The 24,321-nt window shown below is 42.1% G+C and overlaps 2 protein-coding genes and 1 long non-coding RNA gene across 4 annotated transcripts in view; 1 reads left to right on the forward strand and 2 right to left on the reverse strand.

The window, feature by feature from the left end:
• The window catches only part of LOC110559676 (uncharacterized), a 37,689-nt gene extending 26,265 nt beyond the window's left edge, over positions 1 to 11,424 (reverse strand). The window contains exon 1 of the mRNA XM_021655224.2: positions 11,024 to 11,424. Coding sequence (XP_021510899.1) covers positions 11,024 to 11,120 — 97 coding nt within the window. The 5' untranslated portion in view covers positions 11,121 to 11,424. The remainder of the gene's footprint in view (positions 1 to 11,023) is intronic.
• LOC132655230 (uncharacterized) lies at positions 7,674 to 11,017 on the reverse strand. Its single transcript, XR_009592962.1, has 2 exons — positions 10,750 to 11,017; positions 7,674 to 8,263 (listed from the first exon to the last, which is right to left on the reverse strand). It is a non-coding gene; the product is annotated as an uncharacterized LOC132655230 (long non-coding RNA).
• Positions 11,425 to 11,488: 64 nt separating the features above from the next.
• LOC110559683 (signal recognition particle subunit SRP54) overlaps positions 11,489 to 24,321 on the forward strand; it is a 66,585-nt gene continuing 53,752 nt past the window's right edge. The window contains exons 1-3 of one of the 2 annotated variants that reach the window (XM_060387507.1): positions 11,489 to 11,750; positions 23,092 to 23,201; positions 24,000 to 24,091. In XM_060387507.1, coding sequence (XP_060243490.1) covers positions 23,124 to 23,201; positions 24,000 to 24,091 — 170 coding nt within the window. In that variant the 5' untranslated portion in view covers positions 11,489 to 11,750; positions 23,092 to 23,123. The remainder of the gene's footprint in view (positions 11,751 to 23,091; positions 23,202 to 23,999; positions 24,092 to 24,321) is intronic. The other variant, XM_021655236.2, reaches the window with a different exon arrangement.

Below are 24,321 nucleotides of genomic sequence, written 5' to 3' on the forward strand. Positions count from 1 at the left end.
TGAAAAACCAAAGCAAAAAAAAAAAAAAAGATTGTTGTTCTACATATGATAAAGATGGGAAGCCCCTCAAGCCTTGAAACTCCAAAGGGGCAAGTCCCAACCTGGACAAGAGAGAAAACCTGTAAAATCTTAGGGGTCACTAACACTTTGGAAGGCTCATACCCCAAACTCAATATAAAAATTGAAAAACCACTTAAATGCTCAATCAACACTGGAGCAGACAGACAATTTTTAAATGATCTGAGGTCTCTGAGGCACAACGAATAGGCACAGGAAGCCCTTCCTGGGTGTATATCACAAAAGGGGCCTTCAAATGGGAGGATCCCGATGGTGCCATTGGCCTTATCACACTTATCATGGATATGGCCACCAACCTGCTGGGGAGAGCTGTCTTAGAGGCCGTAGACGCAGTCCTCGGAAATAACATGGACATCGAATGCTCTGAGATAAATGACTATGACAAACATCCTCCCAGGGGTCACTGCCAATCCTTAGAGCCGCTGTTAGATCTACTCCCTGCCTTGCCTGGGTCTCAGATGAGCCTACCTGGGATGAACAATGGCCTTACCCAGGGAGAAAAGAGAAGCTCTAACTCCACCCATTTCAGGACAGCTCCAGCCCTAACATATCTGGCCCTCCTGTAGCCCATTCCCACCTTTGCAATTAAAAAGAATTCTGGGGGACAGCACCTATTACAAGGCATATGGGTCACCTACAGTACCATGCACATCTGGGGATCCCCCCAGAGGGATCTTCCTTTTGTCTCCGCCAACACTACACTTTTGGCCATAGATATTAAAGATTTTTTTTTCTTTATCCCCCTTCACCACAAAGATTGTCAACATTTTACTTTTTCAGTCCCCCAAATTAACTCTGGGCCAGCCTCTCGATATGAATGGAGCCCTCACCTAAGTGATGGCCAACAGCCCTGCTATAAGCCTGGAGGTGGTTGCTGCCACTCTGAAACCATATTTAGAAAAGGGAATACTAATTTACCACTATATGGATATCGTGGCCTGGGAAGATCAAAAACTTCACCCCATGACCTTAAATATTTACTTGTCCTCACTCTAACAAAAATGGGATTCAAAACAGTCCCAAATCGAGGCTGGAGAGATGGCTCAGAGGTAAAGAGCACTGGCTGTTTTTTCAAAGGTCCCGAGTTCAATTCCCAGGAACCACACCGTGGCTCATAGCCATCTATAACAAGATCTGATGCCCTCTTCTGGCGTGCAGCCACACATGTATAGGCAGAATACTCTATAAACAATAACTCTTTCAAAAAAAAATATAGCCCCAAATAAGATACAAACACCCCCCACAACCACCTTCTTGGGGATGGAAATTTCCCTAACCTCGGCCCATCCTCATCTGCCTATTCTAACATTCCCCCGGATGCTAAATCTCAATACCCTCCAGAGTTTCTTGGAAAACTTCAACAGACTTTGGCCATGGCAGTCTATCCCTACAAAAAAGCCTACAGCCTCTTGATGCCCTAGCCTCTGTGATAGAGCTAGGAAGGGACAGGACTGTCTTTACTCACAGAGGACAATAAGGTATGGGGTATACTGCAGTCATGCGCTTCCACCCCAGATCAACCCCTAGCTATTCATTTCTGGGAGCTCCCTGGTCACCCCTCCAGCTCAGAGAACTCCTGCCGTCTACATGGCCCTTAAGGAAAAAGATGGCTCTTTCCACTTATCTTATGACAGCGTGTATGTTGTTAACCTACTCCCCTGGCTCACCAGAACCTTTGTCCAGCTAGATGAAAATCCTTTCCCCGCTGTGCACGAGCATTTCCAATTTGACTCAAGGGAGGACTGCTCCTTTCTTTGTCCAGCATGCTTGATCTCGTAGCCCCCTTACCTGGGCCTTTATCTGAGGAAAGCTTCTTGACTGTTCAAGTTGCCTCAAAAGGACAACATGCTTGAACAAAGAATTTTCACTCACGTAGCCATGTTAACCTTAAAGGATTACAATCTTGATTCCCCCACATTCCATCCAATCAACCACAAAAATATTTTTGCTATAACAGACAATTAATCCCACTTTATTTATTTTTGTTTGTTTGTTGAGACAGGGTTTCTCTGTGTAACCCTGGTTATCCTGAACTTGCTTTGTGGACCAGGCTGGCCTGAACTCACAGTGATCTACCTACCTCTGCCTTCCTGAGCACTGGGATTAAGTTTGTGGGCCACCGCACTGGTTTTACTCCCAGTTTATACTGTCACTGCCCAAATGGGAGAAAGCTCTAAGAAACTCCTACCCCACACACTCTCTTCATTCACCATTATGGGTCTGCCACAACAAAGCAAGAGTGGTAACAGCCTGCCTTCACCAGCATTCAATTTTTTTTGGGGGGGTGGTGCTTTTGGGGGGGGCGGTGTTTCTTTGTTGTTTTTTCCAAGACAGGGCTTCTCTGTGCAGCCTTGGCTGTCATCCACCTGCCTCTGACTTTCCAAGTACTGGGATTATTGGAGTGCGCCACTATGCCCAGCTTCACCAGAATTCATTTTAAAACCTTTGCTCTACATGGGAAGTTACTTACCATACAGAGACCCCAATCCCCAAGGACAGGGTATAATTGAAAGAGCATACCAAACCCTAAAATCCAGTAAAAAGGCAGGATGCAACTTCTTATCCCCCTCATGTTCAGCTGGCAATGGTTCTAACAACACTAAACATTCTTAATGTATATAAAAACACAAAATATCCCGTCATCCTTCATTGGCATAAATTACAATTGGCACCCCAGCCCCCCAGCTTGTTGGTAAGGCGACAGGACTCTGTACATGGGACCTAAACCCCCTCTTCAGAATGGCAAGGGGTTTTGCTTGTTTTTCCACAGGACCAGGCTGGGCCTATCTCCAAATGCCTAACACCTCCCTGCCCACCAAGATGTCCTGCTGTAATGAGGATTTTGGTTTCTTTAAAAACATACAATATGTTTTTTTTAGGAGGGGCATAATTTTTGCCAGCTGCAGATAGTTTACATTTGGAATTCTGGGGACTCCTGAGAGGGTATAAATGCAAGAACCCTGAAAGGGCCTGTGGTAGCTGCTGCTCTCTCTGCTGCTGCTTTTTACTATTGATGGACTGTTTACTGAATTGCTGACTGGAGATATTCTGATGATGAAGATTGGACTTGCCCCAAGGAACTTAATGCCCCAAATCAGCAGGAAGTAGTCTAAAGACAGCTACGTCCCCTTTCCCCGCTAACCTTCTTTCTCGCCTACCTAGTATTGGGGTTGGGAAGGGACTGGGGTAGAGAAGGGTGGTAGAGAAGAACCCAGTGAGTAGCCAGTTCTTTTGTCCCCCCCGACTTGATATGCTAGCCCAGTTACTTCAAAAAACGAGCTGTCTTCCAAAACAGTCTTCTGGGTGGTTCATACCTGCCGCACTCACCACCACCCAAGACCCTGCTCCCTAGCTTCTCCACATCCAGAGACCCATCAGGGTTTGGGGACCCACACCCCCATACCACTTTTCAAAGTGGGTAAACTAATTTACATTCCTATCAACAATAGCCTTCATATTTGCCAACATGTCGTTTCTGACCTTTTTGATAACAGCCATTCCAAAAGGTTAAGGTCAACTTCTCATTTTCTACTCTCATTATTCCCTAATATTTTTGCTCTAAGTGCACCTCAGTTGTTTTGAATGCTGCTTCCTATGCCACACAGCTCCCTTCAGCTGTATGACCTACGTCACCCCCCCTTGTTCTCTACCTTTAGTGTGTTCCAGTGCGTAAGTATTAGGTTATATACTTATCATGCGGCCCTATCATTAAGGAGACTTCTGGGCCCCGACAAGGTGAACTTTCCCTTGCTCTCTTTTAAATACAACTAAATGCCCTATGAAAAATCCAATACGCATCACAAAAGAACTCCAAAAACAAAGAAGAAAGTGAACTGTTTAGTTAAGCATACACACAACGCAAAACAAAACAAGACAAAAACATAAACCTAAGAAAAGCTTGTTTGTGGTCAGAGACAGAGAAAAAGAACAGCAGAAATGACTAGGGAGTGGAGGCTGATCTAGCATCAATGGGGCCTGCTGTCTCCAGGCCCTCAATGCACTGGCATTGCCAGCAGAAAGCAGTAGAAAGCACAACATTTTGCCTTTTCTCCTCAGTGAAGGGCCACTCAGGGCACACACACGATAATCCAGGAGTATCTCCTGGTCTTGTACTGAGGACTGAAGAAACAATAAAAAGGGGGGAGTGCCCAGGCACCTACATTACAGCTAATATTATATCTAACATTGGAAGACTAAGGACAAGGAAAGGACGTTCATTCTTAATATTCTTATTCAATTTAGATTGAAAAACATGATAACTAGCAGGTCAGTAATGTCAAAGTAGGAGTAAGAATAAATTATATGTTACGATGCATACCAGAGTAAAATGTGTCATGCAAATATAGTTCTATTATAACAAAGTTCAAGGCTGGAACACACTCCTAGGGAAAGTGCCTAAAGCAGGGAATAAGACCCCCCCCTCTCTCTCACACACACACACACACACACAAACCGGCACAACAAAAAACCCAACGGAGAGGTTCAACAAACACATGGTAACTGGAGGGAAGAAGACACCTCTCATGCAGTGTGGGCTTTTGTGTAAGGCCTGTAGTGCCGGATAGTGAGTACCAGTTAAAAGAGCAACACACAACACTGAAACACTCACAGAGTTCTCCACTTCTCGTTAAATCCAGGCCTTTATCTGAGAAACCACCACAGTCTCCTCTAAAGTTGCTTAATGTTTCATGCTTAATGAAATTCATATTTAATTTCAGTCAAATTAAATATGACTGAAAACCGGCCTTATAAAATAAAAAACTCAAATGATAACACATGCTAGAGAGGTTAGGGAGAAAGGGAAACCCTTCTCCATTGCTGGTGGGAATGTAAACTGGTACAACCACTTTGGAAATCAATCTGGCCCTTTCTCAGACAATTAGGGATAGTGCTTCCTCAAGACCCAGCTGTACCATTCCTAGGCATATATCCAAAGGATGCTCAGGTACACAACAAGGACATTTGCTCAACCATGTTTGTAGCAGCTTTATTTGTAATAGCCAGAACCTGGAAACAACCCAGATGTCCATAGGCAGAGGAATGGATGCAGAAATAGTGGTACTTTTACACAATGAAATACTACTCAAAAATCGGGAATGAGGAAATCATGAAATTTGCCGGCAAATGGTGGGATCTAAAAAAGATTCTGAGTAAGGTATCCCAGAAGGAAAGACACACATGGTATATACTCACTTTTACAGACCTATAAATATGATAAACATAATGAAATCTATACACCTAAAGAAGATAAACAAGAAAGAAGACCTGGGGTTAGATGATCAATCCTCACTTAGAAAGACAAATGGGATGGGCATTGGATGCAGGAGAAAACAAGTAACAGGACAGGAGCCTACCTCAGAGGGCCTCTGAAAGACTCTACCTAGGAGTGTATCAAAGCAGATATGGAGACTCATAACCAAACCTTTGGTAGAGTACAGGGAATCATATGAAAGAAGGGGGAGTCAGTATGACATCAAGAGGATAGGAGCTCCACAAGGACCAAATATATCTGGACACAGGGGTCTTTTATAAGACTGTTTCTCCAACCAAGGACCGTGTATGGATATAACATAGAACCTCTGCTCGGATGTAGCCCGTGGTAGCTCAGTAACCAAGTGGGTACCCTAGTAAGGGGAACAGGGACTATTTCTGACATGAACTCAATGACAGGCTCTTTGACCTCCCCATCTCCCAAGGGAGGAGCAGTCCTCCACAGAGGAGGACTTTGCAGCCAGTCCTGAAGATACCTGATAAAACAGGGGCAGATGAAAGGGGAGGAGGTCCTCTCCTATCAGTGGACTTGGAAAGGGGTAGGAGGAGATGAGGAGGGAAGGTGGGATTGGGAGGGAATGAGGGAGCCTGAGAGAGCTGGGATACAGAGTTAATAAAATGTAACTAATAATAAAAATTAAAAAAAAAAAAGAAAACCTGCCTTAACCTCTTTATATTCCTCTTGTCTCAGCTTCCCTAGTCTTACTTGATCCTTTTGATTAAAAAAAAATAATCACTAATATATTATTGCACAGATAATAAATAGTTAAAGTCTAAAATACTGGTAATCCCATTAAAAAATATGGAGAACCTGGATCCACTGTTGCTGGAATGGTAAAAGGGCATAGCCAGTGCTAGGCTGGGCATAGCAACCCACATCTTTAATACTAGCACACAGAAGGCAGGTGTAGTTCTGTAGTGTGAGGCCACCCTGGACTACATAGAGAGTTCTAGGCTACAATTTTTTTTGGTCTAAAAAAAAAAAAAAAAGTCTGGGTATGGTGGTGAATGCCTTTAATTTCAGCACTTGGGAGGCACAGACAGGAAGATCTCCATGAGTTTCGAGGCTAGCCTGGTCTGCTAAGTGAGTCTAGGACACCCAGGGCTCCGAAGGGCTCTATGTCAACATACCAAAGAGATAGAGGCACACTCATGTTGAGGTCTACACTACTCACAATGCGTAAGAAATGGAGTCAGTATAGATGCCCAGCAACAGATGAACAGATGTAGAGGAATTTTAATCCAGCAACATGGCAGTTCTGATCACATCCAAAGTTCTAGGTCTGTATGATCTGGCTGGAATGCAGCCATGCCACTCACCTTTAATCCCTCTTGCTGGAATAAAGAAGTGCCCTTACTACACACCTTTAATCCCAAACAATGAAGGTAAAGTTAGTTTGTAGAAGGAAACACCCATATTTGAAAGTGATGTCTAATTGAGGGGCAGAAAAAGGTATATAGGAGAGAAAGATTGGACAAAATAGGATATGCCCACCTCTCACAAGAGAAACTATTCTGAGAGAGCGAGGAGAAAGTGAAAAAAGGAGGAAAGGTGGAAGTTTTATCAGGAGAGTTTTACAGAGAAAGGTTAAAGAAGAAAAGAAGATAGGCACAAGTGACAGAACAAGCCAGAGAATGAGAAGGAGCCAGAAGATTAGAACGGATTGCTAGTTAGTTTGAGGCCAAGCAAAACAATTCAGTCAGAGGCTGAAAGAAGCCAGTTTGTATCAGTCAGCTGGGCCAGGAGTTTGAGCCATAACAGCTGAGCTGAACTAGCTAGCCAGAGTTCAGAAAGAGCTAGAAAGAGTGAGCTTACTCAGTAAGTCTCAGAGACTGAAAATATTCTAGGTCTAGGTAAGAATGTATGGAGGCTAGAAGCTTCTAGGACTGGGCTTCTGTTAGCAGTAAGCCTCCAAGACAATTACATCTGGCAAATAAGTTACTTTTACAAACAGATAAAGAAAATGTGGCACATACATGCAATGGAATTATATTTAACCATAAAGAAAAATGAAGTCATGATATTTTGAGGGAAAATGGGTACAAAAGTAATTCTATTGGTAGACTGCCTAACATGCATGAGGTTCTAGATTCTACCTTCAGCCCCAGGCAGGTGGAGAAGGCCTGAAATCCCAGCAGTTCAGAAGTGGACATGAACACCTCTGCTACTCAGGGAATTCAAGGCTCGTTGGGGAAACATGAGTCTGCCAAAACCAACCGACCAACCAACAAACCACCTATGTGTTGAAATGTAACTTGGACAAGTAACTGAAATTTAAATGCTGAAATTGTGCGTTATGTATCACTTAACCAGAACAGACAGGTACACTAAGTATTTCTAGTTTTTATTGATAAAATAGGCAAGTACAGATGGCGTATCTGTAATCCCCAGAGGATTTGTAATTGGAAGCAGAGAGAACTTGGAGGATCCTCAATTCAAGGCTAACCTGGGCTATATAATGCAACCTCCTTTAAAAAAACCAAACCAAAACACGCCTTCAAGCTAAGTGATCTAATTTCTTAAAACAGTACATTAATAAATGTTCTTCAGAGCCGTATACTTTTAGCTTCAGAACTTGGGAAGCAGAGGCGAGTGGACTTGTGAGTTTGAGGCCAGCCTGGTCTACAGAATGAGTTCCAGGATAGCCAGGACTACATGGGGAAACTCTGTATTAAAAACTAAACCAAAAACCAACCAACCGAACAAACAAAAACGTTCTTCAGAAACTTGAGTTATTTTCTAATAAATGGCACAAACTTCTGGAGCAGAAGGTTGGCTGCAGAGTGGGATCACTCGCTGCTGCTGCTGTTGCAGAGGATCTGAGGTTGGTTCTCGGCACTCACACCAGGAGGCTCACAGCTGCCTGTACTTGCCGCTTAGAGATTCAACACCCTCTTCTGGCCTCTGCAGCACCTGTGCACACATGGCATTTGTTCACTTACACGGACACATAAATAAATCTTCAAAAAGCAAAACTGTTACTAGTGTGATGGCTTAGTAAGTGAAGGCCCTTGCTCCTAAGCCTGGCAATGTGAACCTGATAGCAGGAACGCACACTGTGGAAGGAGAGGCTCAATTCTCCTAGGCTGTCCTGATTTTCATAAACCCATTATAACACGCTACCCCTACTCCCCATGAATACACAAAATACATTTTAAAAATGGAAGAAAAAATATACTTTTTATTCAGTGATACTGGGAATACTTTTTTACTAAATAAACATCCAGAACAGACTTCAAAGTCAATGCAATTTTGAACAATGGAGTCTTAATTAATGCGTCTAAATCTAGGGACTTCAATTACAAGTAATTCAGTAAGACTGAGGGGAAAGTTATTTTAGTATATGTGTAAGTGCCAAAGGAAGGCAGCAGTGTGTTGTATGCATGTACATGGATGCCCGAGTCCCTCCTTGTGTATGAGACAGGGGCTCTACTGAGGTCTGTGATCTCCAATTAGGTTAAGCGGGCTGAGTGGGGACCCCCAGTATGTCTTTGCCTCGGCAGAGCTGGGATCCCATATGCTAAGGTTACATGTGTGATCCTGTGCTTCATGTCTGGCTTTTTATGCGACTTTTTATACCAACACACTATGGTTTAGGAAATAACACAGCCAGTAGCTTGGAAGCAAAAGAGAAGTAGGGATGGAACTCTGGTCCCATGGTTGGGTTCCAAGCACTTCGATGTTGGGAGCACAAAGGTCCATGGCACTCACTCCACAGACACTGCCAGGAAAACTGGGACTGTTCTTTTCAAGGGAAAAGATGTACAACCTGTTTTCCGCCCAGAGGGCTGGACGGCAAGTGGCTAATAGCCTAGGTCAGCAACTCTCAAACTGTGGGTCACAAGGGGTCGAATGACCCTTTCACAGGGTCACATATCAGATATTCACCTCATGATTCATAACTGTAGCATAATTACAGTTCTAAAGTAGTAACGCAAAATAGTTTATGGGGGGGTCACGACAACATGAAGAGCTGTATTAAAGGGTCAGAGTGTCAGGAAGGTTGAGAACCACTGGCGATCTTGGTGCTATCTTCAGAGCCCACAAGCTGAACCAGATGACCTCTGTGCTATCAGTGTGACCATGCCAGATTCTCACCAGGCCATAAGATAACATGTGCAGCCTATCTACAGAACCCATCTACAGGGAAGAAGTGACACGTACTTTGAAAAAGGTTTCAGTATAATTATGCCTCCTTCTGCACACACGACTGTGTTGCACCAGGAAACCTTTTCTCAAATTGCATTGTACAGAACAAGCCTAAAATAAGCTGCCCAGTGTCAGAACTGGCTACTGAGTCCTGCTGAGCCTCACTAGGATCATTACCCTCCTGGCCCTGGCATTTGCAGAAATTCCTACACTTTACCATTGCTCCAGCCTACAACACATTTTTGGTTGTGAGCCTGAACTTTTAACTGATAAGCTATGTCTCCAGTTCCAACGCTGCATTTTTGTAGTGAATGCTTTTGAAATAAATGACGTGATGCTGAGGTATGTAGAAAAGCGAAGAGGAAATTGGTGATGGTGGATGAAACAGGTAAGTTAGGGTTTAATGAAGTGATGGAAGAGACTCTGCCTCCAAAAGAGAATTCTGTAAATTCCTATCTTGAAGCACTTCATGCATGTGTCTATAACCATGGAGAAGCGTCCCTTGTTCCCTATTCTTTCCAAGTAAACTTTGCTATCAGATGCCTTAAGCCAACTTTATAGTTTGCTGTCTCAATTAAAACAATCTCTCAAAATGTTTAACAATTACTGTTTGATACGGATACCTAAAGGTGTTGATTGTCTCTACACCAGGAACCTTCCTAACCGTCAAGGTTGGAGGTCTAAAACAGGAAGCTGGAGTTGAGGGTGTAGCTCAGTAGGTAGAGCACCTGCTGAGAAAGCACAAGGCCTGGGTTTGCTCTCCAGCATCAACATGGCGGAGATGGATGTGGAAGAACCAGAAGTTCTTCTGTCTACTGAGACCGCACAAGACCTTGCCTCAAGCAGTAAAAAATACACTGGAGGTCACCATCAAGTAATAGTAGTTCAAGTACTGGGTCTGAACGAAAAGTTACCTTGGGAATGAACGTTTTGCAGGATTGAAGTATAGCATACATTGGTACAGTTCTCAAAACAGAAAGAGCATATAAATAAAAAGGTGGTGGTTTCACTAGGTTTTTTTTCTTTATGCTAGAAAGCAACAGTTTTATCCGCTAAAGGTCCACTAAGGATCTAATCTTTCCTGGATTCTAATTTGTGGCTTTTCATTTTTACTAATAGTTAATATCTGTTAATAACAGTTTAAAGAAAGCCTTTTTCCCTCCCCACCCTGAAAGATTATTATTAAGTGGTCTATTTTACCATGTATAAACTAAATGTACTCAGTTCATGTGATTTTTTTTTTTTTTTACCTTGAGGATAACTCCACAGCCTAAAAAAAACTTTCCAGATAGTACCTAACCGTCTGTGCGAGTCACTGAAGAAGAGGTTCTAGAAGCCCGTCTAGAGTAGCACGGGGATCACGAACCACCGAAAGTTGGTTCTCAGGGATCCAATCGTAAAATGCACTCCAATGACCAGGTGTGAGGTGGTCAAGAGCCGCCCAGCGACCCGGTGTCTAGCCCCGGCCCGCCCTGGTAACGAAAGATCAAAGCCAACCGCCGAGCTCCGGCCACGACTGCTTACGAGTAGTTCTCATCCAGTGGATCAGGGCCGGGACTTCTGCGGGAGCCGTGGCGCCGAGCAGCTGAAAAACAGCCCGCCGAGCGGAGTCAAAATCCATGGCGCAGCCAGCAAACGCAAGAGCAGGTTCGCACTGAGCACGCGCAGCCAGACACGCGTCAGGAGGGCCGAACCGCTAAGCCCCGCCCCCTCGGGGTCCCGCCTCTCGGGGCTGCGGGAGGCGCAAGCCACGCCCTTCGCCCAGCCCTCTGGCACGCCCGGTCGCTTTTTCTTAAGGCGGTGCTTCTAGTCCTGACTTTTCCCCGAGATTGCACCCGGAGAGGGCCTGTTTAGCCGCTGGCTTGCCGCCGCAGTGACGTTCCGGTGGAACGCTGAGGTCAAAGGTCGGCGCGAGCCAAGACACACCCCTAAGCTCCTAGCGGAGGTGAGCCGCCGCGGCTCTGTGCCCCGGAAGCGGAAGCACGTTTCTTCACGCAGGGCCGGACTACGCTGAGTGATGACGTCTCCTCATTGGGCGGAAGGTTTGGTGGCAGTCGTCGGTGTTCCAGCTGGTGGGAGTTGGCTTCACGGTGCTGGGCGCTGAGCCCCCAGTTTATGTAGCTGGCAGGTTGGGCCGCGGGGTCGTCCCTGTCCTTCTTCTTCCGGTGTTCCTGGGTTTCCTTCTCGGCGTGGGGCCTCGCCAAGGACTCGCCGGCCCGGTGGGGCCGCGGCTTTAGTGGTGCCTTTTGCGGTGAGTGTGGGGTTCTCCTCGCTCGGCGCTGCTGAGAAGGTAGCGGGGCCAGCCCGAGGCTGAGGTGCACCTCTATCCCTTGTCCTCTATCGCGAGTATTACTAAAGGATGCGCTGGTCCCTTCTGATTTGTCTTCAGATAAGTAAGCATGTGTAGCTTGACTTACTGAAGGCTTTCCTGAACAAGAATTTAGGTGAGGTACTTGCCCGAAGCTTTTTGATGTGGACCAGATTTAGTTTTCCTGTCTTTTAGTGCCTAACTAAAAGATTGTTCTTTCTGTATGTAGTATAACAAATAAGAACTTTTACTGACGACCTTCTTTTTACAAGTTGACACTTCTGAGCATGCATTTAAACAGTTTTGTTTTTTTTGTTTTTTTTTTTTTTTATATCAGCTTTCCTGTTAGTCTTCACTTGTTGATAGAACAAAATGTTTCCGGGACTTGCTTTTTTTTTTTTTTTTTCTTTTTGAGCTTGTAGGCGTAAGTAATAAAGGACAAAAGCCCCAACACGGAGATGCTAGCAGCACAAAGGAGAAAAAGGTCCATAAATATATATTGTAGTTTGACGAATAATGAGAGACTCTAGTTAGCCATAAAGAGGTATGGGGCAGTGATGAAAGTTAATGTGCGCCTTAAGAGATTTGTCTGAGTTATTTGCTGTTAAAATCTAGCCTCAATTTCCTCATGGGCTTATGAGGATGGTACTTACTAAGCATAGGTAATATGTTCAGTAAGTACCTATAGCATAGCGGTAATGATGTGAAAGAGGAAGGAGAAAGTTCCTTCAAACCTCTTTACCTCAACTTTTTGATATGACAGATTAGTATTTTCTGATTTAATAAAGACTGTTACACAAGGAGTACTGTAACTATCTGGGCCTGCTACTGGAATGGTGGCTTTTCTTTCTTTTAGAGATAGGCTTTTTTCTATGTACCTTTGTAGGCAAAGAGGAGTTAAAAACGAGTCTCTTGGGATATTATTAGTCTTTGTTGATTTGCCCCTGATTGCTAGAATACGTGATCTTCCATAGATTCGCCTTTAGAGTTCTCACCCACACGGGTTGCTCCCATACATCATTCCTGTATGCCCGCCATTTCCATGTATTTTTCTCTAGCCTTCGTTTTGAAAGTTCTGTGCTTTCTGCAGACTCCATAGGTCCAAAGTAAATGCACTACCTCCAGCTCCCATTTTCCGCTAGGACATGTAGGATGTACATAGAAATGTATAGAAGCAGTGTCAGTTTTGAGTTTTGACCCTTACTTGTTGAGTGTGTCATGAGTATGTTCAGTTTTTAAAAAGTCTAAGCCTCATGTGCGTAGCTACTTTGTGGGCTGGGTAGGAAATTACTTGAGCACAGGAATTGGAAGTGAGCCTGGGCTTCGTTATCAATCCCGCACCTCTAAATACACAGCAAAGTAGTGTAATAAAAGGAACATTCATCTAGACATTCTACTTAAGTTGAAAACTATTACAAGAAACTAAGACTCTTGATTTTTTTTTCTGTACTGATTTTTCCAACTTTCAAATTAGCTTTCCATTCATTGGTTAATGACTTCATTAGCCATCAGGCTATTCAGACTGGAGTCATTTCAATAAGTTAGCCTTGTTCTTTTTCTTTTTACAACCATTTGGCCATTTGGTCCTGTAGACTCCACCTCATGTGTTTTTGTTTGTTTGTTTTTGTTTTTTGAGACATGGTTTTGTAGCCTTGGCTTCTCTGTACTTGCTTTGTAGAGCAGGCTGGCCTTGAACTCACAGAGATCCACCTGCCTCTGATGGGATTACAGCCATGCCTGGCTCTCATGTGTATTGTTGTTGTTGTTTGGGAGCACATTTCCTCTGAACTTTTGAATTATGAACAGTATTTGTAGACTTCTAACTCTTGGATTTTTTTCACCATTTGATCATTTGTTGTTGTATCTAAAGAGGTTTTATTATATTCTATATATTTGGGTATATATCTGTATGTGTACACATACAGTTTTGTTTTTCTCTTTAAGACAGGTTCTTACTATGTCGCCTAGGTTGACCTTGAATCCATGGTCTCAAATCCTCTGCCTCAACTTCCCAGGTAAAAAAGTACTTATAATAGTCCTCTGCCTAAGAGATTTTAAAAGTTGAGGACAGAGTTTTTAATTTGAGGGTTGCTGCTGAGTTCAGTAATTATTTGACCTGGGTGTACACCTGGGTCTATGATGGCTTTTTTTTTTTTTTTTTTTTTTGGTTTTCTGATCAAAAGTTTAGGTAAGACTTCTCTAAAACATTTTATTTTTTTTCCCTTAGTGTTAATTATCCTTAGGGGTTTTGACTGAGGATTTAATTTTGAGCTGATAACATTGTATAAATGTAACTAGTGTAACACTGCTTGAGCTTGGGCCCTTTTCTCTGCCTTTTCATTTCCTCCTCAATGCTTTTTTCAGTTTCAAAAACAACTATTTCTGAGAATTTTTTTTTTGTGTGTTTTTATTTTTCCTCTTGGCGATATTTTGTGTAAAGAATCTTTTAATAATTGTCCTGACAGCCAAAGAGTAGCTTAAGAAAGTATTGCTTGTAGGTTTTATTTATTTTTTCCTTCCTCCCTTCCTCTTTTTCTCTCTCCCTCCCTGGCCTGGAACTTGCTGTGTAGACCATGCCTCGTGTCACAGAGGCCCTGAATAGTGTCTTCTGAGTGCTGACGTTAAAGACGCTGCTATAGCCCACCCTCTTGCTATTTTAGTTGCTATTCTTATTGCGTATTGGGCATGGTGGGAAGGGAGGAAGGTATATGTTTGTGCATATGTGTGTGTTTGACTGTGTGCATAAGTGTGCAGGTCTGAGGAAGAGACCAGAGGAGAAAGTTGGATGTGTTTTTTTATCCCTCTCTGCCTTGAGGCAGGGTTTGTTGTTGTTGTTGTTGTTGTTGTTGTTTTTCTTCTTCTTCTTCTTTTTATTGTAAATTTCTTTTTTCGTTTTGTTTTCTATTTCAAGAGAGGGTTTCTCTATGCAGCCCTGGCTGTCCTGGACTCACTTTGTAGACCAGGCTGACCTTGAAATCACAGTGATCCACCTACCTCTGCCTCCTTGAGTGCTGGATTAAAGGCATATGCCACCATGTCTGGCAAATCTTTTTTAATTTATTTTTTGAAATTATAATTATATCATTTCCCACTTCCCTTTCATCCCAACAAACCCTCCTATATACCACTAATTACTTTCAAATTCATGACTTCTTTTCCATCTTTAATTGCTGCTATATACATACTTATGCATATATTTCTAAATATACACATATACCCTGCTTAGTCTCTATGTTACTTGTGTATAGGTTTTCAGGGCTGCCTGTTTGGTATTAGACAACCAGTTTTTGTGCTCCCAGGAGGAAGACTTTTTCTCCTGTAGTTCCTTGGTTAAAATTATTGAGGCCACCTGAAGAGTTGTTGGTTATTGCCAGGGTATTGTGCCATTATTTCACCCTTAGGGTTATTGTGCCATGCCAATTGTTGTGGTTTATAGTCCTCATAACTGGGTAGGACGCTTGGTTGCTTCCTGCCTTTTGAAGCTTGCTTGCATGGTACCTTCTGGTACCAAGAAAGCTAGTCCTCAGAGAGAAGACTATCTGTTCAGTTCCAAGGCTTCTGGCCTATGTCTGAAGTACATGGTCTGTGCATGAATAGGGCCTTGCCTTCCACCTCTGGTGGTGGGAGAAAGCAACCAGGGTTAACAGTAGCCTACAATGTCGTAGGGAGGCTCTTTGACAACCTGACAAACAGCTCAAAAGAAGGTTCTCGTGGCTTGTTTTGGAGTTTTTACTAGATGGTTCATGGAGGGAACGTTGTTAGCCCTGATAAGAAAATTTCATTTAAACTATAAAATTGTGTTACAGCTTTTGTTTCCTTGTTTTGTTTTGCTTTTTAGGTAGATCGTTCATAGTATGATTCCTTATGATTGCTTTATAAGTAGATCATTATAGTAGGATTCCTTTTGATTTCTTTTGAAGCACCCTTATTGTTATTTTACCCTCCTGCTCTTCCTCTGTATTTATCTCCCTCTCAACTTCTCCATTAGAGCCCTGTTCTGTTCTCCTTCCGCCCCCATCAAATCACTTATACCTTGCCATATCCTTCTCTGTTGCTTCCCAGCAATGGTCCCTTTTCACTTTCCTGATTCGCAGTCATTTGAGGCTATGTACTCATCTGAAGATTTGGAGCACTGAGCCTTAGATGTGAGAGAACATGTGATTGGAGACCGGGTCTCTTAACTAAACCTAAAGCCCGCTCTTTTGTCTAGCTGGTTGGCCAGTGAGCCTCCTGAACCTACCCTCAGTGCTAGGGCACATGCATGCACATCTTCACAGTGGAGGCTGGGAGGTCAAACTCAGATCCTCACGCTTGCACAGCAAATGTTCTTAGGACTTGATCTATTTCCCAGGCACTTCAATTAGTCTTTAAAATTGTGTTTTTAGGGCAGACATGGATTTATTAAGAAAAAGAGGAAAACTTCCAAAGAGGGAAAGGGTTGCAAGGGAGGAATGCCCTTCTCTTTTAAACTAAGCCTTGTTCTCTGGCCCAGGTTGACCTCAAACTCATGAGCCTCTGCCTCAGGTGTACATTACCATGCCTCGCCTAACTGAAATTTTCTCTACCTTTTTTTCATTAGACTAGGGGTGAAGTCTGGAGAGGTAGTTTAGTTGGTAAAGTAAAGACTTGAGTCTAAACCATTTTCTTGGATTTGAAAACTCTTGGTAAAAATATAGCCAATAATCAAGAATGATTGAGATTTTCTATTTATCTTTATGTCCAGCCAGAAGATTTTGATTTGTTGAAATTGTCTAAAGGAACCATGTAGGTAGCTTAGTCACTAAAGTGCCTTATATGCACAATGGCCTGAATTTCACCCCAGGAACCCAAATTAAATAGCCAGTGGTTGCAAATGCATGTAATCTTAACACTTGGGATGTGAAAACAGGTGGAACCTTGGGACTTCCAGCCAGCTTATTGTGCTTGGCCAGTGTCAGTAAGAGAGACCCACTCTCAGAAAACAAGTGGGCAGCTCCTGAGGAATGACAGTTGTTGGACCTTCTACCCGGTTGCACACACCCATGCAACCGCAGTCATATGTACGTATACACACAACTATGAAGTGTTGCTGTGTTGTTTTGTTTTGAGACGGCTCTCTCTGTGTAGCCCTGGCTGTCCTGGAACTCACTGTTTAGACCAGCCTGGCCTCCACATCACAGAGATATGCTTGCCTCTGCCTACTGAGTGCCTGGGACTAGAGGCGTGCACCACCGGTGCTGGCTGTTTCTTGTTTTTGAGGTGGTCTCATTATGTAGCCCTGGTTGGCCTTGAATTTACACAGGTCAGCCTTCCTCTGTGCTGTGATTAAAAGCATGCACCACCATGCCTGCTTACAGTGTTAGTTTTAATGTTAAGATTTTAAACTTTGAAAAATAAAAAACAAACCAGAGAAACAGTCATTTTAGTTAGGTGTGGTGGCACACACCTGCACTCAGAAGTAGAGGCATAAGCATTGTTCCATGTCCGGGCCGTCCTGGTCTAGATAGTGAGTTCCAGGCTAGCCATTACTATCTAGTGAGATTCTGTGTCAAAAACCAAAAAGAGGAATGTATGGTGGCATGAAATTAACAAGAGAGCTTTATGTATATTAATCTAATGCCAATTTATTGATTAGGAATGAAAACATTTTTTTTACACTGGCACAATTCATGGAGCACGTAGTAGGTATTTAAGGAATGGATAAATGGGTACAAATGACACCTAGATGAACTCCTAGTTTATATTCTAATAATGCTATTAGTATAATAATGCTCTTAGTATAGCTTCTGTATTTCACAAAGAAGCACAATGGAAAATAATTTTCTTCTTGTTGTAAAAAATAATGCACATGCCAAGCAGTGGTGGTGTTGAGATTCTATTGCTGTGAAGAGACACCATGACCATGGCAACTCTTATAAAAGAGAACATTTTTAGACACTTAGTCCATTATCATCATGGCTGGAAGCATGGTGGCATGCAGGTAGACATGGTGCTGGAGAAGGAGCTGAGAGTTGTACATCTTGATCTGTAGGCAGCACGGGAGACTTTTGGCTTGAGCATACATGACCTCAAAGCCCGCCCCCACAGTGAGACACTTCCTCTAACAAGGCCACTCCTCTTAATGGTGCCACTCTCTATGGGTCAAGCATTCATACACACATGAGTCTTTGGGAGTTATACCTGTTCAAACCACCACAGGTGGCACACACCTGTAATCCCAGCAGGGAGGCAGGGACTGGCGGATCTCTGTGAGTTTGAGGCCAGCCTGGTCTACTGAGTGAGCGCTAGGACAGCCAGGGCTACACAATGGAACCCTATCTTGAAAAACAAAAACAAAACAAAACTTCCAGGTATGCACTCAGTATACATACGTACATGGAGGCAAAACCTGCAGCACGTTCTGTTCTTCGTTTCTTTTTATCGTCTGTTAATAGCCCAGGATGTGGCTCCACCACATTTTCCTTAGCTCTTCACCAGTTGGCAGATATTTGGGTTGTTTCTGTTTTTATCTCTTTTGAGTAATTATGTTATGACTGACCATGTTTTGTTTCTGTTTTGATGTATATCTTGCTTTCTCTTAGATAATTATGTTGTAATTGGATTTCTGGGGCATATAGTGGCTGCCTTCCTTCTTTCCTTTTTTTTTTTTTTTTTTTTTTTTTTGCCCCCTTTGGTTTTTTTTGAGACATCATCTCTCTACATAGCACTGGCTGTCCTCGAACTCTGAGATATGAGAGCCTCTGCCTTCAAAATGCTAGGATTAAAGGCTGCACCAAAATACTTGCCTTCTTTTTTTTTTTAATATATATTTATATATATAATTTTATTTTTGAGGTAGTGGTTCACTGCATGCAGTTGGCTTAGAACTTGCTAGTAGCCTAGGCTGTCCTGGAATTCATGATTCTTCTGAAGTCTCGATTTTTATAAGAAGACTTTTTAAAGTGTGCTGCTAAAGAACTGAGGTGAGCTGAGCATGTTGTTCAGGTAGTAGCTTGAGGTCCAGTTTCCAGCACCATGTAATCTTTGTTCTTGGGAGGTAGAGGGAGGCAAATCAGAAGTTTAAGGTCATCCTTGGTGACTTAACAAGTTCGAGGTCAGCCAGACATAACATGTACTGTAAATTCTTTTTAACTTTCTCACTTTTATTTATGACAGATGTTCCCAAACTCTTCTATTCAGAAGTTCTTTGAGGGGGGCTGGAGAGATGGCTCAGTGGTTAAGAGCACTGTTTGCTCTTCCAAAGGACTGAGGTTCAATTCCCAGCACCCACATGGCAGCTCACAACTGTCTGTAACTCCAATTCAAGGGATCTGACACTTTCATACTGATGCATATAAAATAAAATTAAATAAATTATAAAAGAAAGTTCTTTGAGACTATCCCATAATCATCTGACTCACTCATCCTGGGAAGGATCCCACAGATAGCACAGTTTTTTTTTTTTAAAGATTTATTGATTTATTTTATACATATATGAATGCTCTACCTGCAGGTCACATACATGCCAGAAGAGGCCACCACATCCCAGTATAGATGGTTGTGAGCCACCACCACGTGGGTGCTGGGAATTGAACTCAGGCCCTCCGGAAGAGCAGACAGTGCAATTCCCATAATTTTTTTTTAAGTTTTTTTTTAAAATAATTTATTTAATTTTATTTTATGTGCATTAGTGTGAAGGTGTCAGATCCGTTAGAATTGGCATTACAGACAGTTGTGAGCTGCTATGTGGGTGCTGGGAATTGAACCCAGGTCCTTTGGAAGAGCAGACAGTGCTCTTAACCGCTGAGCCATCTCTCCAGCCCCCTTTTTTTATAAAGTTTAAAAAGAGCCAAACAGGCTGGGTGTAGTGGTATATGCCTTTAATCCCAGTAGAAAGATTGTTTCCGAAACAAACAAACAAACAAAAGAGTCACAGTATGGGAAATTGGACTTTTTTCTTCCTTTTTTAAATGTAGTCCTGCCTGTCCTAGAATTGGCTATGTAGATCAAGCTGGCCTTGAACTAACATCCAACTACCTCTGCCTTCCAAGCAGAGATTAAGGTTGTGTACCACCATCCATGCCCAGCTAGAGTCAGTAAGAAAACATTTTTATTTATTTTAATTTCTGAGTAATTGAGTGTTTTGCTTGCATGCATGTAGTGCACCGCTTTTGTGCCTGGTGCCTTTGAGAGGTTGGAAGAGGATATGGATTCCCTGGAACTGGAGTTACGCGTGGCTGTGCACCACCATGTGAGTGCTGGGAATCAAACCCGATCCTTCAGAAGAACAAGTGCTCTTAATCCAGTGAGCCATCTCTCCTGCCCCCTAGATTCATTTTTAAGAATTAACTGGTATAACTTTAAAAATGAAAAAATCATCTGTTTATGATGTCATCGTAACATGTTCATTGTGGTGTCATGGATAGAACTGTGCCACTCATGGTAACCGTGATAAAAGATGAATGGAAACATTCCATTTCTTCATGAAAAGTAATTACTTCATTGGTTTGGCATACTGGATATGGGATAAGAAATCTTAAATCTTTTGCACAAAGTAGTTGCTCTTTGAGGTTAAGCAACCATGTAACTGTTTAAAACAAAACAACCTTTGCCTAAGGTAAGCAAACTTTTCACATTTTCATCATGTCAGCAATAATTTAAATTTTTAAATATGTTTTGGAGGGTCTCAGTATGTCACCCAGGCTGACCTCCAATTCACAGAGCTCTGTCTCCTGTGTGCTGGATTGAAGGTTTGTGCCACCATGTCTGGCTATTTTTTTTAATTAATTACTTTTAAAATTTAGAGAGTGTTTCACTCTGTAGACCTAGCTGGCCCAGAACTCACTATGTAGAACAGGCTGGCCTGGAACTCACATAGATATCCTTTCTCTTTTCCCAAGTGCTGGGCAAAGGTGCATCATCACACCTGGAAAGAATTATTATTTTTAACTTCTAAATTACTAAATTTTGCTTTAGTAATATTTAATTATGCAGTCTGAGATAGCTCTTTTCTGTAAGACCCTAAAGGTCATTTTCCATTTTCCCTTCCTACGTCTTTTAACTCCTTTAAGCTCAGTGTCTTTAAGTCTCCCTGTGGCAAATACCTTTGCTATTTTCTCGCTGTTTTCCTTTTTAATTTTTAAATTTTATTTTTTATGTTTATGGTTTTTTCCCCCCTACGTGTATGCCTGTGTACTGCATGCAAGCCCGGTGCCAGAAGATACCAGAAGAGGGAACCAGATTCCCTAGAACTGGAGCTATGGGCATTTGTGAGCTGTGTTGTGAGCTGCCAACTTGGTGCTGGGAATGGAACCTTGGTTCTCTGGAAGACCAGTCAGTCCTCCTACCTACTGAGCCGTATTTAAAAAAAAAAGACTAGCTATTTGTGTGAGTACCTGTGGGGAAGGGTCATAAGACGGGGTCTGACTCCCTTGGAACTAGCTTGGCAGTCATGAGCTGCTTTAGGAGGGTGCTAAGAATTGATCTCAGGTCCCCTGGTTGTCCTGGAACTCAGTGTAGAGCAGTCTGGCCTTGAAATCACAGAGCCTCTGCCTCCCAAGTGCTGCGATTAAAGACATGTGCCACTATGCCCTTCTGTTTTTCTTATTTTTAGTATTTTGTATACTCTGCAAAATGAGATCAAGTCTAGATAATCTCAAAAGGGCTGCCAGAATAATGTTTTTGAGGATTTAACTTTTGGCCAATACTGTTTATATTAGACTGTTGCTATTTCTTAAATATGGTTTTCAAAGGTTTTATTTCCATGTCTGCATTTTTACTTACTCCATTTCACACTTCTCAAATTCCATTTTGCCTTCTTTTTCACTTACCTAAAAATCTACCTGTTACTTCAGAACCAAATTTTGATAAAGCCAGTTTAGCTTAGCCTAATTTCATTTTTTATTCCATGACTTTCATAGAAATCGACAGTTGACCATGACTCCTTATTGTTAGGATTGCTTCACTAATCATTTGTTAGGGTTCTCCAAAGAAAAAAACAATTTCTTTATTATTATTATTATTATCATTATTATTTGGAGTCTGTGTGTAGGGAGGTGGGTATTTATTGTACAAGTTGGCTTAGTTATGGAAGCTGACTAGCCTGAAGTTTGTCAGGGCTTATTGACAGGTTGGGTAGGCCAATGCTTTCGCTGCAGTCCAAAGGCCAACAGGACCGCCGTCTAAGAGCAGAGACACAGGAGCTGATGTTCTTTCTGTAGTTAGGCAAGAGGGATTCTGTTTTGGTATTTGTTTTGCTGTTCTTTCATGTACCTTGCCTTACCAGCTAGTAAATAAAACATGTTGAGGACAGGCAGTACTAATCATATTTATTTACCGTCTGAATTCTTCCATCCTTACATGTAACAGTACATCTCTATACTTTTATAAAGCTATACCTTTTTGGTTTTTGTTTAGACTGTCTCATGTAACTCAGGCTGGCCTCCAGCTCTGGCTTTCCTTCTTATACAGAAGTGTACTCCCATGCGTGGCTTAAGGAAAGGATTTTTGATGTTTCTGTTATTTCAGAGCTAAAAAATCGCGAAATCATTTTAGAATGGGAAGAGCAATTGGTTGTTAGAATAAAATGAAGTAATGTGTTTTTTTTTGTGTGTGTGTGTGTGTGTGTGAGTGTGTGTGTGTGTTTGAAACAGAGTCTCACTGTGTAGCCTTTACTGGCCTGGAACTCTCAGTGTAGATTGGACTGGCCTCAACCTCATAGTGATGATCTATGTTCTTCTGAATCCCCAACTGCTGGAATTAAAGGTGAATGCACCATGCCCAGCCTTGTAGTAATGTTATTTATGCAGTGGGTGACAGTCATATGATTTGTTTTGTGCTAGAACAGTTAAGTGATTTATGAATTAAGGTAAGTTTTCTTTTCTTTCTTTCTTTCTTTTTTTTTTGTTGCTTAAGAGTCAGAATCAAAATAGCACAGAGTTATGTAATGTGGGAGTTAAGTACCATTTCTGAAGAGTTCACTTATCTTTATTTACAAGTGGACATGAAGCATCATTCAGTTACCCATGTTCATGAGCATGTGCCAAAAGAGAACAAATTAACAAATTTAAGATCATATTTTCATTTATTTAACACTTTAAATCTGGTGACTTATGTTTAAGATTCTCTACTTAGATATTTAAATGGAAGGTGTCATGATCAAATTGATCTTCTGGACATGAGTGTATTGAAATTGCGGGTTCAGCTGCTAGAAGCTGAGATTACAGTGTTCAAATGCTGGAGTACTTTAATTTGAATTCAAATAGTTTTCTTCAGCTAGGAGTTAGTGAGAAGTGGTTTTCAATTAATATTTTCTTTTCCTTTCTAGAGTTCTCATAAGTACATCTTAAAACCTTCAAGATGGTTCTGGCAGATCTTGGAAGAAAAATAACGTCAGCATTACGCTCTTTGAGCAATGCCACCATTATCAATGAGGAGGTAGGAGGATGTGGTGTGCGGTACTGGGCTGGAGAGCTGGACAGTGCACATCTAGACTGGTTTAATACTGCGAGTGCGCTGTAATAGGAACGAGGGCTTTTACTGAAAAATCAGCTGCTGTGTCATTTTGCCTTTTTTAAACTAAATTAAATAAATTTTTAAGTATGTGTATGTGTGAGAGGTTATGTGAGCAACAGTGCTGGCGCCCAGAGGACAGGTCTCTGGAGCTCAACATATAGGGGGTTGTGAGCTGCCCAAGTGCTAGGACTCAAACCCAGGACCTGAAAGAGCAGCAAATGCAATTACCCACTGAGCCGCCGCTCCTTCCGTTATTTCACCTTCCTAGTCAGATCTTCAGGGAAAAACACATCCCCAAAGCTTACCTTTAGTTAAAAAAACAAACAAACAAAAATACAGGCAAAACAAGCCCAAAACAGCACAGTGTAGCTTTTGAATACTTGAATCTGGAAATGTAGCTTGCTGTTATGTAAGGCTTCATGGTAGACATGTGCTTGTTTTTGTTTTTTTTTCTCCTCTAGTTTTCTTATAGCATTTTTTATATAAAAGATTAACATTTTGCCTAGTGTGCCATATGTACTTAGGGATGACTAATACTTGTTTATTAATGCCTGTGTAAACTAAATGCCATGCCTTATTTTGACAGAATGACTGCATATTTAATAATATCTTCTCTCACCTCCAGTAGTGTGGTACTGTAGTACATGAAAGCTGATCAACCATTGTTTTTATGTTGCTGAAGTAAAACACTGAGCATATTTCAATTTTATCTGTTTTCAGGTATTAAATGCTATGCTAAAAGAAGTATGTACAGCATTATTGGAAGCAGATGTTAATATTAAACTAGTGAAGCAACTAAGAGAAAATGTTAAGTAAGTTGAATTAATGGTGTAAACAAGACAAACTAAGTTTGGTTTGCTGGGTTTAAGGTGTGACTAGGAAAGTTTGCTTTATTATGCAATAGTCCTATCTAGCATTAGAACAATATTGAACTTGTGTCTGAAAACTGCCTGTGGAACGAGGCGCGTGGGAGGCTGAGGCAAAAGAAGTGCCAAAGTGAGGTCAAGGCCAGCCTTAGCTCTACAGTGAGCCTTAAGTCATC

This window comes from Meriones unguiculatus, chromosome 7, assembly GCF_030254825.1.
Source record: "Meriones unguiculatus strain TT.TT164.6M chromosome 7, Bangor_MerUng_6.1, whole genome shotgun sequence".
Lineage (NCBI taxonomy): Eukaryota > Metazoa > Chordata > Mammalia > Rodentia > Muridae > Meriones > Meriones unguiculatus.